The sequence below is a fragment of the Wasmannia auropunctata genome, unplaced genomic scaffold (assembly GCF_000956235.1).
Source record: "Wasmannia auropunctata unplaced genomic scaffold, wasmannia.A_1.0 LD335514.1, whole genome shotgun sequence".
Taxonomy (NCBI): Eukaryota; Metazoa; Arthropoda; class Insecta; order Hymenoptera; family Formicidae; genus Wasmannia; species Wasmannia auropunctata.
In genome coordinates, this window is record NW_012027376.1 from 685517 (window position 1) to 704266 (window position 18750).

Below are 18750 nucleotides of genomic sequence, written 5' to 3' on the forward strand. Positions count from 1 at the left end.
GAAAAGAATTTCATTATGTAAAATGAAATCCCGGATGGGAGCGCTAAACAAGAAACACAAAGAAGTGCAACAAACAAAACAAGACAGTGGATGTTAACGTCAACATTTTGCCTGGATGCAACTAAAGTTGAAAAACGGGCGAGAAGGAGACTAAAGGACAGAAAAAGGATAGAAAATGTCTCAGACGCGAGCAAAAGGATGGAGAGAGAAAGAGAGAAAGGAAAGGTGGGAATATGAACGAGGACGAAGGCTATTTACCCGCGTCACAGGATGCGGCACCGACAGTCCCGGTTGTACTACATGGTTCATACGGATTCATGGTTTGACCTTTCGCATGCTGTATCAGCTTGCCCGAAGCGTTTATGATATACAGATAACGCGTCGAGACATGAACTTCATGGTCCACCGATCGGAAACCCACCGGTTTAAAAAAAAAATAGCGACCATTGCAAATTATAATGCTTGTTCGCGTAGATTGCTTCGAGTGCATCAAGAGAAACGATCTTTTCAATGAGAACACAGAGTGAAATGAGGAACGTCAAGTTCAGTGATCGCTGGATTTATATATACATTTTATCTTTCTATGGAGATATATGGATCTTTTTCTATGGAGCAACGTACTTTTATATAATTTTATGTCTTATATAAAAATGTCTTATACAAAAATACGAAGCGAATGTAATACTAAATTATGTGATAGTATTATGTAATTATGAGGGTATTAATTTTGTGACATTAACAGCTTTAAAATTAATTCTTAATAGCACACTTTTAAATATAGCATTTTTTTTTACTAAACGATGTATTATTGCTTATACTATTATCAAATGACTTTCTGTAATTACTATGCACTAGTTTAAATTGACAAAATATATTTTTACGAAATCGTAGTGTGCATTGAAAAGGCAAAAAGATTGCTCGTTATCAGCAGCTTTCGTTAATTCAATCAGTGTAGATAGATCTTAACGTGAACATCGCCGACTCGCTCTACTCGCCGCAAGTTATGCTCGGCCGAGCACAGTTTGCCGATAACGGCCAGCGCCGACTGAAATCAACGATCGGATTTTGCGAGCTCGCAGCAGCTCGCATAGGTCCGGTTTATCGCGGCCGGCCCTTGTCACTTATCGAACCTATTGGCCGACCCCCGGTAGCTATCGCCCCCGGATCGCAGGTATGCGACCGACACGGCGCACGGGTTTCGACATCTGGCACCGCCTGCGCCATCGATATAACGGCGGTTAGGGGTAAATTCGAGAGAACGAACGGTAGCTCCGGTATGCGGCGCGAATTAAGCTCCGGTCGGGCAGGCGATCCGCGAGCTCCCTCGCCGCCGCCAGATCTCGGCTGCTCCGTGATGCGTGAAATAGATACACGCGAGCGACGCGTATAGATCTAAACAATAAGCGAGATTATTAGTCTTGCTCGGGCCTACGTTGCGGTCCGGTGCAGATCGATGTCGTGATGTTCGAGCGTCACCGCGCTGCGAGAAGGGATCTGTCTGCGCGTTTTGCTCACATTTGCGTTGTCTCGAATTTCTCGTTGAATTGAATAATTAAAAGGACGGAAAATTATAGAAAATCGAGATAGTATATACATATATATTGTATATATATATATATATATATATACAATATATATGTATATACAATATATACAATATATATGTATATACAATTTGATTGATTGATATATATATATATATACATATATATATATGATATAGAAAATGTAAAAGATAGATAATTTAGACACTTTTTATAATATTTGATTTACTTTTAAACAAAGTGCACCAGAATTTCTCTTTCTATTGTTCCCGAATTTCTTGTTTATTGAATACTTGATATTAAAAAGAATAGAAAAATTAAATAAAATAATATGGATGATGAAAACGTAAAAGAAAGATATTTTAGACAATCACTTTTTGTGATATTTTTATAATATTTGATATAGATACTTTTGAACAAAGTGCATTGAGAGAATTTTCTTTTTAAAATTTACCCTGAAAATCATGTTAATCGTGGGATAACATAGTATTTCGACAAATTTTATGTGATTTCTTTCTGTTTTTTTACTATGCACTACAATAAATTTGTTGTATAATACAGATATATTTAAAAATATAGTGAAAATCATATAAAATTCGTTGAAATACCATATTGTCCTACGATTAACACGAGTTTCAGGGTAAATTTTGAAATAAAATTCTCTCCATGTGCCGTTCTGTACTCTATTTTTCTTATATTCTCTGTATCGCGTAAAATTCGATCCGACTATTTTTGGACACCCTGTGTGCATAGGTGCATCCGGTAAAACGGATAAAACGTAATGGCGCGGTGCACCCTTGTATCGACATTTCGGATAATCCTGGGGGTCGCGCAGTAGCGCGTAGAAACGCCGGACTGTGTAAACTATTGCCCGGCACCAGTCATGTATTTATTAAACACGGACCCGTCCCACGACCGCGTATCCACCCTATATCCCCCTTGCCCTCAGGAAATGATACGCGGAATGAACACTGTCGGTTTATACTTCTCCACCGTCACCCGCGACCCTCCTGTTCGCAAAATACGCGGATGATACGCGTGACAATTATGTCTCTCTTCAATCAATGAAATCCATCTCGATACGTTTCTCGCTATTCATGCACGTGTGCACGATGCTCGATTTTCCCTTTTATATTTCTTTCCCGAGAATATAACGAAAGTTTTAACGAGAGAGAGAGAGAGAGAGAAAAGGAGCGTGCAACGTTTTTATCATTCGCATCTATTGAACATTATTGTCCGTATTGTTATGAACTGTAACATATCGACAGGCTAGAGTAGATCAATCGCTTTGCAAATCAATTAAAAAGATGGAGACTGCGAACACGATGTGGTAATACATTTTCCGTTTTCAAAGAACTAGAAAAATTCAAAATTTGTATTGGAGAAGCTTAAATCAACTTGAGACCTATTAAAGATCACTCAATTTTTAATGAAGTAACGCTAATAATATCTTTTAGTCCACTTATATAGAATGTCTATGGTTAAAAAATAAATAAATATTTCGTTTATTTTTATGAATAACTCGACGTATTTAAACGTGCAACAATATTTTATTGACATTGCTTTCCAAATTGTGGCATGAACTATACAATATTCGTCGAATTTCACGACATGTAATTATTTCGAGATTACGTCGCAACAGTTAATGCGCGAGTGCGCGTTATTGTAATTTCCATTGTTGTAATCTCAATGGTGCATCTTACCGTTACGGTATCCAATGAATGGAACACGTTTTGTGCGTACAATAGAAGTCGAATAATCGATATCGAGTGTCGAACGTGCGAAATCAAACATTGGAGCCGTCCATTATGCCGCGTTGAATATCGAAGCGCATTGTACGGCGTATGGAAAAGTGTTTGTATCGCATCGCAACGCCCACCAACGTGAATTAACATTAAAATTGAAAGCGTCAGAATAAAATCATTGTAACGGTACGCCTCATCGTCTTGAAACACTTGCACTCAAGCTAGACTGACGTTTCAGAGTTTGGTATATGGTAATAACACGCATTGTGTGGTATATGACGAGGTATAGTACAATCGTAGAACATTTTATCAAATAATGTTTTCCATATATAGGTATATATACACACTATATATATATAAAATATATTTTTTTTCTTCTTAAAAAAAATATATATTGTTTTATACGTGATATAAATAGTCAATTAAAAATGTTTAAATAGTCAGATTAATTAATTTTTATCAAAAATTATTCGATATATTATAAGTATATCATATTGTACTTATAAAAATTGTACGTAATAATAAAGAAATATTCTCCTTAAAGTAATTAATCACAATGGTTTTGATATATCGCTTGACATTAAAAATTTAATTAACTCTAAATTAATGAGCAATTAGTGAATAATGTCAATATAATAACATTTTATAAATATATTACAACAGAGCCGATCATAATTTGTGGATATTTATTCACGTTTACTTATTTTTTAAAATAAATAATCTATGAGTAAATGATTATTATTTGATGAATTGATTTTTTTGTGATGTATAGAATAAATACATATTTGCTATTTTTCATAAATATTCTCATGGTATTTTATCTAGTGAGAAACAATCAGAGCCTGTTTTCAATCTATCTACGTTTTCTCGCGAACGTAAAACGCGAGAATAACCATAATTCCTCGATACCGGTTGCGCCCCCCTGGAAAGTTTCGACACTTTAACGGCGCAGCTTAAGACTTTGTTTTTACGTGGATTTCCACTTTCCGCGCTCTATCGCCGCTCTTGACTATCGATTTACGATCGCCGAAAGGCCAGAAACCAATTCCGGGCGGTCATTTGCTCCAGAAGCGAGCCTGCGCGCCGAGAGAGTCTCTCTTTTTCTCCATTTTTTTTCCTCTTTGTTCCGCGAAATAAAAGCGAATAAAATTGCACGTCGATATTTGCATAGGCCGCGCGAATATACGCGCAGTCGATTGAAAATCGCACAAACATCCTGTGCATATTTGATCCCCGCAACGCAACGTATTCCCGTTAAACTGGTGACAAAATCGCGATGGCGTGTTTCCGCTCCGCGAACGGGACCTCTGCTGATGAGGCAATTACGTGTATTCGATTCAAGTGTACCTCATTACACGTTGTTGTGTAAACTCGTGGCACGGAGCTGGCTAATCATTTAAAGCTACGGCTAAATTCTCATCTATTATGCAACGAGGATTAATCACTTACTGACAACTTATTATCTAATTATCATATTTTATTTTGTTTTACTCAGTTTTATTTTAAACTAAATAAGATTAAATATTATGAATTTTTTAATACAAATATGAACGTATTATTTCGATCATTTCTTATCCCTATGATTATTACTTTTAAGTTTTCATCATTTAAAAAAATACTTTAAAAATCATAAATCTTCTCTTAAAATTAATCATTACCGGATAATAAATTTTATATTCCGATAATTGCATGCGCGTCTTTTGAGCTTAATATCTCGTCGAAATTTCCACAACAGCAGTTATTAAACCTTCACGGAGAGGATCTGGAAGATAGGATACGACTGTACGATAAATCTCCGATTTTAAAGGATTTACGATAATCGACAAGTGTCGAGAACCCGGTAAATTTCGTGCGGGGCAGTGAAATGGGTAATCTCCGTGAAAACACTTTCGACGCTTTCGATAATACCGAAAAGGGTCGGCAGGATTATTGCAGTGATCTCTAGCTCTCCTCTAATCGTGGACGGTAGCTTTGAACGTTCTCTGACGTACGAGAGTAAAGTACGTTAAAACAATTAATTGCTGCATTAATTTTAGTCTTAAAATGTTTCTAAAATTATTTATTTTGAAATATTCTAGTCCGGAATTTATTATTCTTTGTTTAAGTTAAAAAAATCTATTAGGAATGTGCCATACTAGCACATGTACAAGACTAAGGTATAATTATTCAAAATTCTCGTTGTTTCTTTGTATAGTATGTTAAAGTAAAAAGTAGCAAAAAATTTTTGTATATCTATTTTTGTATACAATATTTTGTAAGTGTCTTTTGGGAGCTAGCGTAACGTGAAATCAATACCTTTACTTTTGATATTAATTTCCTGCGAATGGATAAGAGCAATAAATTCGCGATTAATGCAATACAATAAATGAGCACTTAATTATGACATATAGTCGAACTTTTTTTTAGCGATGGGGTGCTAAGTTCACAAAGGTTTGTGTGCGATCAAACGTATATTTTAAAAACTCTTGGAACGTCTAGTAACTCATAAAAAATTTAGATTTCTTTGTCAATAAAAAAGACATCGGTACTGAAAGGGTTTGAAGACCAACCATTGTTCAGCGGTATCACAATGACACATCTCTGTGGGCATATCGCGTTCGGAGATACATCGAAATAAATGAGAGCTTTCAGATGAATCGATGAAAGGTCACAAACGCGCTATGGCGCCGCAGAAAGTGGCTCGTATGTGAGACGGGTCTCAAAAGTTCCTCCGCCAGTATTATATACGTGCCGCATCGACGATATTTCTCTAGAAAATCTACCGAGTCGATCTGACTTACTTCGAGATACGTTGCGTTATTCGCCGGAGGGATTTTCGATGTTATCTCTTGCAGTATGTATTGTATCATCCAGCAAATCTTTAATATAAATCTAAAGAACGTGTGTGTTATTCCAAAAATCGTATTTGACGAGTTATGTATGAATAGATTAATATAACATTTTAATCGAAAAATTTTAAAACGCTGCCAACATTTGTTTCTTCATATTTTGTTTATATATTGTACGTCTTTGTTTTATATATATATTTTTTATGTAATTATAATGTATATGAATATACATGTATATTGTATTTACATATAATATTAATATTTATATTTACATATAAAAAACAGAAAGTATTGATCTTTGCGATATTATGAAATACCGAATATGATTTTGATCGACGCTTTTATTCTGTTATTTCCGCGTCGCGGAAATTGACGAGGAAAATGCAAATAATTCGGCAAAAAGGAAGTAAAGGCTCATCGCGGCTTCGATATGTTGGATCTGCTACTGAAGAACCGCTCGCGAATTCGAATCAAGCAAATATACGTAGCCGCAAAATCGCTCGATCGCCGTCCAGTCAATTCCGGTCCAGCCAAACCGCGATTGCGACCAGCTATCGACATTCCGGGAAATTAAAAAATCCAAAAAATTACGTCGCCTTAATGGCAAAATTTCCACAATGTTGAAATTAATATAGAAATTGACGATAACATTCTATTAACTTGCTGGAATAGAAGCAGCTTTGTATCGACAGGAAAATTCGTCATTTTTTACAATTATCTTGTGCCTAAAAAAAATTATCAGCCATGAAAACCATTAAAACATTTACTGGAAATACTTCAAAAATTTTTATTATAAAATGGAAATATTCAAAATTTCTACAACAGCTTATAAAAAGATTATAAATTGTTGTATATTTATTTATTTAACAGACAGACTTTATTATTGCTAAATTAAATAATGCAAAGAATATTTACTTAGCATAGACTTTCAGACTAATATTTGTGTATCAAATCAAAGTTGCCCACGCAAAAATATTTGTTCTAATGAGTTCGCTTATTAAACGTTTATCTTGAGTCAAACGCGAAATTCGTAAACCATGTAATGGGGGTTGATTAATAAAATATAATCAGCCAGGTGGCCAACCGCAGACGCGAGCAATTCGAGCCTCAACGGTGAACACCTCGCGTAATTTCGGACCCGGCAATTTTCTCGCCTTCATCCTCGCGAAGCTTAACTCCCGCACGAGCGGCGCGGCGCGCACGATTAAACGTAATCGTATATTATCGGGTTATATTGCGAGCGCCGGCCGGTGCTGACGCAGCGATGTCGGTGTTATATCAGAGCGAAACAATTTTCTTCCGCGTGCTCTGGAGAATCGGTGAAAAATATCGGAACACCTCCTCTCGAAACGATAATCACCCCATTCATATAAAGTTACCACGGTCAGGGATGCGCACAGCACGAGAAATAACACGCACACATATTAAGCTTCTTCAAATAGCGATTTTATTTGTTAAAAAAGATATTATATTTCACGAGTTACCTCTAGACATTTTCGAAAATTTTATGAGAACTTTATTTTATGTAACATTTTAATTTATTAATGTAATTATTTCATTATTTTTAAAACAAACTATAATTATAATATATCTACTATAATATATTGTAAATAAGTGTAAATATTTATCTATTTTTGTCTCTTTTTATTTCCTGAAGCAATTATTCTATCAGTTGCCATTATAATTACATAAAAATGTTCAAAATAAATAAGTATGATCTCTGCTTTTCTTTATTATCCTATCTAAAAGTTATAGATGACGCTAAATCATTTAAACTTAAAACATATCCACAACAAAAATAATATCAAATGGCTCTGGAACTTTGTACATTACCGAAAAAGACTGCGATTGGGTACCTACACTTCAAAAGAGCAAAGAGGTTAAGGCGGATTACGGCCTGGCGAAATCGTGAAACTCGCGAGTTGTTTTCTCTTAATATTACTTCACGTTCCGCCGGGGTTAATCCCCATTAGCGGAATCACGGGTGAAATTATAATAAAGCCGGGCAGCGCGGTTAAAGCCGCGCCGTGTGTTCCCGCCGCGTATATCTGCGCGAAACGCGGACCGCGTGCAGTGTATGCAGATGAGAAGGACGGAATATTTTCTCGCAGTTATGGACGCGCGGCGTAGCGAGGTCCGCGTTTAAATCTTAATGGAGGAAAGTAGCTTACAGCATAGAGAGCTGCTATCGAACGCGCGGCTGCTAGACGATCGGCGCCGCTCATTAGTCGCCGGGGCGGTGCATTAATATTAATGGACTATCGATACCCGCGCGCGGGTAAAAGCTATTTAATAGCGCAGTTAATAGCATTGCGCACAGGGTTACCTCGCCGTTACTAGGGTCCATTAGCGAAATTATGTGAAATCGCGGCGAAATCAGACGGCATTGTCTCGGACGGATGCTGCGGGATACATTTCCGCAATGCACACTGCGTTATCGTTTAAAAAAAATATGACAATTGTGGAAGTTTCTTGTTTCGGGAACACTGTCTTCTAAGATTTCAGGTATTTTTTCGCAGTGACAAATTTTAATTATATATATTGAGTATTTTTTATTTAGTTAACTAAGATATCAAACTATGCAAAAGAATATATGTTATTTATAGAAACCAAATTAGAACGAAAATAGATAATCCACAAATTGTACTTAAGATTTATATCTTATTTCTGTAATTTGTTCATAATTACGTTTATAGATTGCACTTATAATAAATTTATTTGAATATTTAAAATAATTTAAATAATTATATCTTAATCAGACTAAAAGAAATAAGAAAAAACGCAACTATACAAAAAAGACTGAACGAATAAATGGAAAAATTTAATCATGTCATTTAATATTAATGGGAATTTTTCGTTGCCTCGATGAACGAGTTCCAACATCGTTATTGTAATATATCATCGGTTGATGCTAATGCTTGTCGATGTTCACAACATAAAACCTGACCGGCATCACTTTCATTATCGGCAACCGCTTATCTCTTCGCGCATGCAGTCGAAACTCGAAGTTGCGTCTATCGATCATTCCTCGGAATTGACGAGAGAGAGAGAGAGAGAGCGGCGGCATAACTTCGCCGGGACGATCGGCTTCCGCGCTCCGCTGGGAACTTGGCTCGGAGCGATTAGCGGTTCTACTCATCGATGAGACAGAGCAGAAGCCCAACAATGCGCGAGAGGCCGATAGAAAGGCCGGTAGAGGAAGAAAAATAGGTTAAGAGAGAACAAGAGAACTCTGGAGTGTTGAGATACATATCAAAATGTTCTGCACAAGTTTGAAAAGCGTAACACAATGGAATTATGTGTAAATGCTCATCAATTAGCACGTAATTCCGTAAGTATCAGAAATCAATTCAGGTGAGAAGTACAAGAGAACAAATCTACAGTGGAACTAGAGATGCACAATTGAATATGTCGAAGAGGGAATAATGGATAATCGCTGTATAGTCTCACACGTGCTTTGTGTTACGATTCTATGCACGTGATATGTATTAAAACATGAGATGTTCAAGGCGATTATTTACACCACGGAAGACTTGAGAATGATAATCAGATAAGCCAGCATTTAAGTGGCAACAAGGTTCTTACGTGCGTGTGTACAAATATCTCAAAATTATAATCGTCTCATTTGCTTCTCACATATTCTCGGGTCTTTAGTCGATAAACAATGAGATATGTCATACACTTTCACGTGAAAGATAAAGGAGGAGGATGGAGGTCCACGTCGTGCGTTTGTCCGGCAGAAGGCAAATCACGTACAACGTTCTTCGCGGACTACCGAATTGAATTTCGGACAACACTTACGACGGCGGCCTCATGAATAATGCACCGGTCGCGGTCGGTGGCCGCGGGTGTCGTACCCGGAAAAGTGTTGACCCCTTCGACCAAGATGGATGGGACATCCGTTGATTATCAAAGACAAACGTTCTCTCTCTCTCCCTCCCTCCTTCCCTCCCCCTCCCCCTCTCTCTCTCTCGACCCTTTTTTTCTGTTTCTCGCTGCCGTGCGCGTGCACGGCCGACGTCGTCGACCGCCCCCGGCCGCAGGCTCCGGGGGCCGCATACGTGACCCCTCAGAATGGCGTGCCGCGAACGTTCCACTGATAATTTACAAGGACGATAGAGAGCCTGAGTAACGACGCTGCTTGTGTAAACGCGACCTCCCGCGAGGACGCTTCGTTTGCAAAATTAAAAGCGAATGCATCTATAGTGAGATCACGTATATAAGTAGGGACAGAGTTCTTTTTATTATTTGCACAGTATAGTCTCTTATAACGCTAAAATCATGTCTGTAAGACTTTTATTCTCTAAACGTGGAAAAGCTCTTTTTTCAGAGTTTTTATATGTTAATATAATTTTAATTTTATATATTAATCGCGAGCTGAATAATAAAAATAGTGTTAAATATTGTATTATCTTTCTATAGCTTCGAGTAAGGAGAGCATATTTCTTCCTTTTTTTTTATTGGATCTGGATTCTAAATATTTAATTTTAATTTTGTAAAACAACTTAAATTGGCAAACTAATTTCCTTTTTCCTTTGAATCTACTAATCGCCATAAAAAGTCCACAGGAGAAACGTAAAAACGGACGAAAAAACGTTTTGAAAAAAAAGATAGATTCGAAACGCACGAGATGATTTGCTCTCGCCGATGCAACGTAATATCTGGCCGCATGCGAAATAAGGTGATACAGTGCGACCGCTATTACGTTTCATTGCACGACATTAGACGAGATTACGTTGCTTCTCGTAATGTTACGCCGAGCCTCGTGACTTAATGGCTTATTTCATCATCGTTCCACCTCGGGTATATGATACGTCCCTGTTCGTCGTGTGCGTCTTTTTAAGAGTATCTCCGAGAGCTTGCACGGTTTGCTATCATTTGCATAAGCGTTGCATAACCGCGACATGGGAAACGCATGCAATCACATCTGTGACTCACGTCGATGAGGTGTATCGATTTTGAGAGCAATATTCCTTAATTTTAGCTTGAAATCCTCTTTTCATACGCGTGTTTAATTTAAAAACTCTCTTTTAAAGAAAATCTACTCAAAATGTTTATTAAAAAAAAAATAGATCTGTTTTTAAGAGATCTCGCGGTGGATTTCGTTGAATCGGAGGTTGTATGTACTGAATATACCGGGCTTATAGTAAACCGCGAGAACAGGAATTGATAAGCCTCTAACAGCGAATCGATGTCTTACTCAGCGATTCGCAGAAGAGGAAATCCGTATAACGGCTGAAATTCGCTTCAAATCCGCTTGCCGGTTCTCGATTTTCACGCGCGCGAGAGTGGTGCACGTGCACGGGCATCATTAATCGTGCCTGACCAATGATCAACGACCTCTCTCATTGACTACGGCGTACGAGCATGCGAGGCGTACGTGTGCGGTCCCGCGGACGACTATCGGAGAGCGCACGCGGCGCTTCTTACCGCCTCCTTCGTCTGCGAAAGTCCATAAAGCATTTCTAACAAATGCGGTTTGCACGCACTATGAACCGTAACGAGTATCCTAATTGAAGAGCTAATTAGAGTGTATAGAGATAGTATAACGTATCTTGGATATACTTATCTCCCTCTGAGATGTTCCCTGAGATATTGCATATAATATACTATAATATAATATATATATATATATAATATAATATAATATAACTTTAAGATTTTATATTACGGTAGATACATTCTAACACATTCCAATCACATACTATGTATAATATGTACACTATTATAAAATTTATGTATTGTATCAAATAGTATATTAAAATAATAATTGCTTTTTTTTGTGCTCGTCCCACATTGTTACTGGTAATAAATCAGACGTTGGCAACAAAGATCGAGTTTTAAATGCGCCTCGTCGCGCGGGAACGTGACATTACACGTGGAGCTATTACACGGCGAGAATTCTAATTGCGACAAATTTATCTCTCTCAATAAAACGCAATAGGCCATTGTCCGCCGAGAGGCACCTAATTAGATCGGAAATGTAATAGCACGTGGAATAAACTCCTGATATCCGCCTACGCACACGTGAATGCACGCGTGCCTTGGTAAATAATGCACGGTCGTATATACTGGATGTTCCAGAGAGTCCGTATAACAATTATAAGGCGGTATTCTCCATCCAATTTGGATGTTATATTTTTGTTACATAATTTTCCAATTTGCAAAATTAAATATCTCAACGATTTAAAATATATTTATTGATACACACGTCGAGGTTTTTTAATATTAGAATCTTAAAAATCTATATATGTACGCAGAGTTAGTATAGAACGAAACGCTCTTAGTTTTTTCTTTTTTTAGATTGTTGAGATTAAATCAGCTTAGGTCCCGGTTTGCTTGTAACGAGGGAAATATTGTTGCAAAACGTTACAGAAAAACATCGCCTTGTCGTCATTATCGCAAGCTTTCGCGGACACCCGGTATAACTGCCCTGTAAAACGGTGTCACCGCCGCGCGCCGTTGGGGTCGTAGGGATGCGAGCTGTTTCGCGAGTAGGCGGGGATTATTAATGACCATGAGCCGCCTTATCTTTTCCACTTCCTGTTCGAGATACATAATACGTGGGCCGCCTCGCGCGCAGTAGTTGCATCGCGTCGCAACATTGTGCGTATACGGGGCCTCTCGGAGAGGCTCGCTCTCGTCTCATTGTGTGTGCGTCCCTCGTGTAACCGCGCGACGCTGCGCATGCACCCGCGTATTTATCATCGCCCAGGATCGCACCCGCGTTCGCGGCGAGGAATGACTTGAGCAAACGATTAATCGTCGTTATCCTCGATCGCGCGGAAAATTTTATTGCCATTGCCGCGGCGTAATAATATTCAGAACAGCGAATGTCTCTCGGCGATGTTGTACACACAATTATATGCAGCTTCAAAATCAGCAAGGTCCGAATTTTGTAACATTCCAGTTCGATAGAGGAAATATCTCTTATAATTTATTGTTGTTGTTATACAAAGCCCTTGAATTTTGTAATATCGTAGTATCGAATTATCGAGATATTTAACGCAAATTGGAAAGTGTTGTAGCGAAATGTAGCATCCAAGCTCGATAGAGAACATCGCTTTGTAATTTATTGCTACACGAAGCCCTCAATTTTGTAATATCATATCGTAATCGAGGTATTTAGTTTAAATTGGGAAGTTGTTACGAAATGTAACATTCAAGCTCGATAGAGAATACCGCTTTGTAATTTATTGTTACACGAAGTGTCTTGCATTTCGTAATGTCACATCGAATCATCGAAGTATTAGGTTTAAATATTAAAAATTAGAAAGTTGTAACGAAATGTAAAATCCACATACACACAAAAGAAAACGAAGAAATATTTTGCACTAAACATGTAAAGTGTCATATAAATACTTTATATGCTACTTTATTCGCAATTTTTCTTGGATTTCGCTCTTAAAAAAAATGAGAAAGTATTAAAAAAATACTGCTCTAATAACGGTTACCTCATCTTCTTCCGTGAACCCGAGAGGAATTGAGAGTCTGAGAAAGAATATAAAAGCAACCCCCCGGAGGAATGGACGCTACGGCTTCTCTTATTGGCGAAATTAAAGAGCACGTAGAAATGCAATTGGCGACTCTTTATGCAACTTCCCAAGGAAGGACACTACGGGGGTCCTTGCCCGTGCCGAGAGCGGTTCGCGGATTTACAAGTCCGACGAAAAGGAGGTCGGGACCCTCGCGCACACGAGGGTTCGAGGGGTAGACTCAGATTTTCGATATTATTTGCTTTGTACCGCGCTACAGGGAGGAGGGAGAGATATCTAAAGAGCGAAGACGAGAAACTGTGCAAATCCTGGGTAACAGGAGGCGAACACGAGGCACCCCCATCCCGTTATTCCTCCGGAAAATCGCTTCGCCTATAATAAGCCCAAACGATTGCTTCGCGAAATTGCTTTTCTTCAAACAGAGGCGTTTGATGTCGCGTCTCCTTTTTGACGGATCGTAATCGCGCGCGTGTTAGTGCGCTCCGAGCTGTCGAGCCTCGTCGCGCCGGAAAGACAGAAAGATCTCTTTGGATCTTTAGCCGACGTTTCCTATTTCGTATTCATGGGCAAATGGGCGACTTGCAGAATATTTGCTCCGCGCGAGCGACTTGCAAAGAATACAGTGAAAAGTCTCGTTATCTCCCGACATTGAATATCAAATTAAATAGGAATATTAACGCGAACGTGTTGCGCGTAAGAGGTAATCTATGGACTCGGCAAATCTGTAATTCGGAAGCGACATTAATTAAGCGACAGATACATTAATAAATTATATATACGAATAATTCCTATACGTGTTTAAGAATTAAACAGTATTGTTAATCGACTTCGAATGAGATAGTTCGGAAGAAATACGACAGTATCACGCGGGAGTTATTTTTAAGTATAATCAGTGAGCGTATTCTATGTACACGTTTTCGAAGTTTTCCTTACACAAACTTTGCTGAATAATGAATTACAATAGAAAGAATTGTATGAACTTTATATATAGCATATCATACACGGAGAAAATTTTTTTTTAATTTACCCTGCAAATCATGTTAATTATGAGACAATATAGTATTTAGGCAAATTTTACTGTGCACTACAATAAGATTTCGCAGTAAAATTTATTGTAGTGCACAGTAAAATTTACCTAAATACTGTATTGTCTCACAATTAACATGATTTTCAGGGTAAATTTTAAAAGAAAATTCTCTCCGTGTACATATCGAGCTTTCGCACTTACATATGTATATTTATAGAATCTGACTCACTTTTCCTTTGCAGCTCCTATGCATCCTATGCAGGAACACCCTATGGGACAGCCGTCGGGTGACAAATTTTCCACGGTAATGTCCGGATCAAGCTTTATCGACGGGTGAGTATCAGACACACTTAATTTGTATCTAAAATATAATACGAATCATTTGTTTGTATATTTAGTAAAATATCAAGCATTTTCGGGAATCAGAATAAGTCATACTTGGTAATATATATATATATATTTTTTTTCTTTATTACTAATACCTAACACTAAAAATTATTTTTCATATTTAACGATAATTGATTGCTACGCTAAGGAACGAATATAGCATCCCCTTTGAGCTTAATTTTTTTCTTTTCTTCAAAAAGATACCCGCAATCACATAAATTTGCACGTAGAAGGAAAAAAAGTCGTCGACAAAAATTAATCGTGAAATTTCGAGGGGATTTTGAGGGTCTTATTGCTGTTGTATGTTTGACCATTCCGCTAATTCCGTCAAAGTCCTTTGTTAATATTTGCTGGTCCACTTACTCGGTTTCAATCCCGTCGTTCTCCTGGCACCCTCGCAGCTTGGAAGAGAGAAGATTTTTAGGACGATTTCATTGCGACGCGCGCGATCAAACTAAATTCGAAATTTTCACTCGGGCGAGGACGCAAGAGGAAAAGACGCGCACGAAAAGAGATCGCAAGAATCGTGACCCGCGGCGCCATCTGCCGGGGATTCGGCTCACCAATGTTCGCGGGGCCGGGCGTTAGGGGGGGGGGGCAGGCTGGTCTCGCGGCAGAGCAGACGCGGCAGTCGCGGGCGCGTCGCGGCGTTAGTTTACAAATGGTTGACACCCGGGTGTGGTGTCAAATGACACGAGCTCCTGACACGTCAAGCCAAATGTTTTGATAGTTGATCTACGAATTATGAAGCTACTCTTGTACCTAGCATTGTTGCAGAATACGTGTATTTTTGTACGAGCCGTAAATAGCGCCGGGAACGCGACGGAGCCGAGGTAAATGCGCCGCGCAGCCTCGTCACGCGAGGTTACGCGAGAGTCGCGGGAGCATTTTTTTTTTGTGTGTGTGCAGATAACGCGGCCTTTCACGCGTAAAGTCGATACGATTGATAAGTCGCCGGACGGCGGCTGATAACGGCCGTGCTTTCTCCGTCGATTCGCTACGAGATGCGGACGGACGGCAGCTGGAAATTCAACTTTCCTGTGACTTCGTTGGGGTTATGTTTTGAAATAATAACGCGTGTACCTCTAGTGAGAATCATCACATAAAAATATCACGGACGATCATTGTTTTTCCATTTGTCAACGTAGTTTTGCTTTAGCTACTTGCTTAAAATAAATTCACTCGAAGTCTGAGTCACGAAAACTGTATGCAAAAATTATCTTTGCCAGTGCATTTTTATATCAATAAGTAGACAATAAATGTAAGACGTGTAAGATTTGTTGCCTTTTTTGTCGCGACAGCATGGGACATGGGGACATGTTGGGCATCTCAGGGAATGGAATGTCTACGCCTCACATCTCTCACTTGGCATCTGCGAATCCATTCATACTTTCGCCGAGTCCACAGCCAACCAGTTCACAATCCAGCACCATGGATTTCAATACACTCAGCGGCCTTACTAATGGCAATATACAATTCCCTCCTAATATGAATTTCGATGAGATGTCAAGCATAAGTTCAGTTACAGGCAGAAAGGACAATCATAAAGGAACCTGCGAGGTTTGTGCTTGAGTATAAAAATAGAATTTGAATTTAAGATTGTCGATATGTGTTAAAAAAAGGTGTTACAGGATAATTTAATTCTTACAGGTGTATATAGGAAAAACCTGTGCACAGTTTGTAGGAAATCAGTCGGTTTATATTATATATCCCATGACGCAGAAAATGCTTGAGGAGAAATTAATGAAGGCCTTTCAAGTTATCAATTTTTCAAAGTACGTTTCTTCGAAGCTTCAGAATATATTTAAAAAAATTTGTGTAAAACATCAAAGACAGTATTAATATCTTGGTATTAAAGAGTAAAACTAAAATGTTTTGAACTGTTTTATCACACAGCGAGCTCTCGTCAAATTGCGAAGGATATGCGAAGCCGTCTCTTTGCTATTCCGCCTTTCCGATATGCCGCGACCCAGCTAACACTCAGAAACCGAAGAACGCGGAAGCGAGCACGCAGCTCTTCAATCTCCTGAACTCCAAGCAAGACGATTTCTTAGAGGACGGAGACCGCGACGACACGGATGATTTTTCGAAGCTGCACAGCGTTCCCAAACGTAGTCCTACCCTGGGCCCAGTTTTCGACTTCATGCCCAACGAAGACGCGAAGTCTTCGAGCAACAAGAAGATAATTAATCAGAGTTACGGCGACGCGCGAGCGTCCAGCAGAAACGAGATCAGTCGTAAATTACGAAGGATATGCCGGGAGGAGTGCGAAATGCTGGAGAACGAGTTGTGCAGGAAGGAATACGCGATAGCGAAGAGGCATCCATTGATTGGGCATCAAGTGCCTTTGGTCGAATGTTCTGACTTACCACTGGAAGGGACAACTGAGGCTCGTGATTGCTTAACGCTCGGATTGTCCGTGGTAACCAACGTACAAGAAAGTATGTATTTTTTTGCATTAATTTTTAAATCTAACGTGTTATAGAAATCAAAATAAACATTTCTCAACACATACATACATTACATATTTTGTAGAGGTTTACACATTCAAGATAATGTACCTATTGATTTTAGCTTTAAATTATATTTTTTGCCCACCAAAATTATAACTCTGACAGACTCAACAGACGTGAAGAAACAACTCGAATTTTTGACTAAAAGAAAATATATAAATATATACGATGATTTTATAAAATTTGCTCAGCTAAAGAAAAGAAGTGAAGTTTGAGTTATGCATACTATTAAATATCATTCATTTAGGCTTGAGTTTTGAAAAATACTATACATGCCAAAAGTATAAATTTGGTTTTTTTTTTAGCTATTAGCTATATTATAAGGTAAATAAATATGAAATATTTAGTAGACAGAAATCTTGAAGATGGCATGTGTTAATCTTAATATGTTTCTTGCAGATGATTATTGCTATTGGGGTAGTGGAAAATCTTATCGAGGAACTGTGAAAACGAGCGCGAGTGGAAGGCCGTGTTTACGGTGGGCTCATCATTTCAATCTTCCAATTTCTGATTTTCCCGAATTAGCTGGACGTCATTCTTATTGCCGGAATCCGGGCGGTAAAGAAATTCAACCATGGTGTTACGTCGATGTCAATAACAAAATGCAAAAGGAATTTTGCAATATACCTAAATGTGGTAAGTACTTGCTTGTGAAATGCACAAGTATATTTTATTCATCATATTACACGTGTACTTAATGAGAAACATATATTTCTGTTATTTCCAGTTGAAAATTTATGGATTTACGCGGTCGTTGGTTTTGTACTAACGGGAGGATTTGTTATTATATTAATTTGTTATTGCTGCTGCTACAGAAGTAGGAAATCCAGAAGGCAAATGAATCATTTACCAACCAATAAAGTAAATATATTATTATATATACACATATTCAATTATGAATAAATAGATGATATTACTAAAACAATACCTTGTTTTTAACAGATGTTAACTAGTATCCAGTGTGATAAGAACATTTACGATGGAAGGAGGAGTACGACACAACCTATGGAAATGAGTTCCCTCTTGGCAGGACCCGGTAATACGACACCGGGCACTGGCACCTTAAGCAGTGGCAGCAGTAGAACTTCTAATACTAGGATACCGCAATTCACTACGAATAATATCGTGCTCTTGCAAGAACTCGGTGAAGGCGCTTTCGGTAAATATAAAAAAAAATTCCTTTTTGCTGTGTGTAAATTCGACAATTGAT

At 38.3% G+C, this 18750-nt stretch overlaps 2 protein-coding genes across 7 annotated transcripts in view; one reads left to right on the top strand and one right to left on the bottom strand.

Annotated features, from left to right (window-relative positions):
* LOC105456878 overlaps positions 1-14946 on the bottom strand; it is a 123345-nt gene extending 108399 nt beyond the window's left edge. The window contains exon 1 of the mRNA XM_011701236.1: positions 14870-14946. Coding sequence (XP_011699538.1) covers positions 14870-14893 — 24 coding nt within the window. The 5' untranslated portion in view covers positions 14894-14946. The remainder of the gene's footprint in view (positions 1-14869) is intronic.
* The window catches only part of LOC105456876 (tyrosine-protein kinase transmembrane receptor Ror), a 243908-nt gene that overhangs the window by 221692 nt on the left and 3466 nt on the right, over positions 1-18750 (top strand). For 3 of the 6 annotated variants that reach the window (XM_011701230.1, XM_011701231.1, XM_011701232.1), the window contains 7 exons: positions 14883-14973; positions 16329-16587; positions 16678-16802; positions 16924-17468; positions 17940-18176; positions 18268-18401; positions 18483-18699. In XM_011701230.1, the coding sequence (XP_011699532.1) occupies positions 14883-14973; positions 16329-16587; positions 16678-16802; positions 16924-17468; positions 17940-18176; positions 18268-18401; positions 18483-18699 (1608 nt within the window). Of the gene's footprint in view, positions 1-14882; positions 14974-15646; positions 15861-15911; positions 16082-16121; positions 16233-16328; positions 16588-16677; positions 16803-16923; positions 17469-17939; positions 18177-18267; positions 18402-18482; positions 18700-18750 lie in introns of those variants that run through there. The other 3 variants (XM_011701233.1, XM_011701234.1, XM_011701235.1) reach the window with 3 other exon arrangements.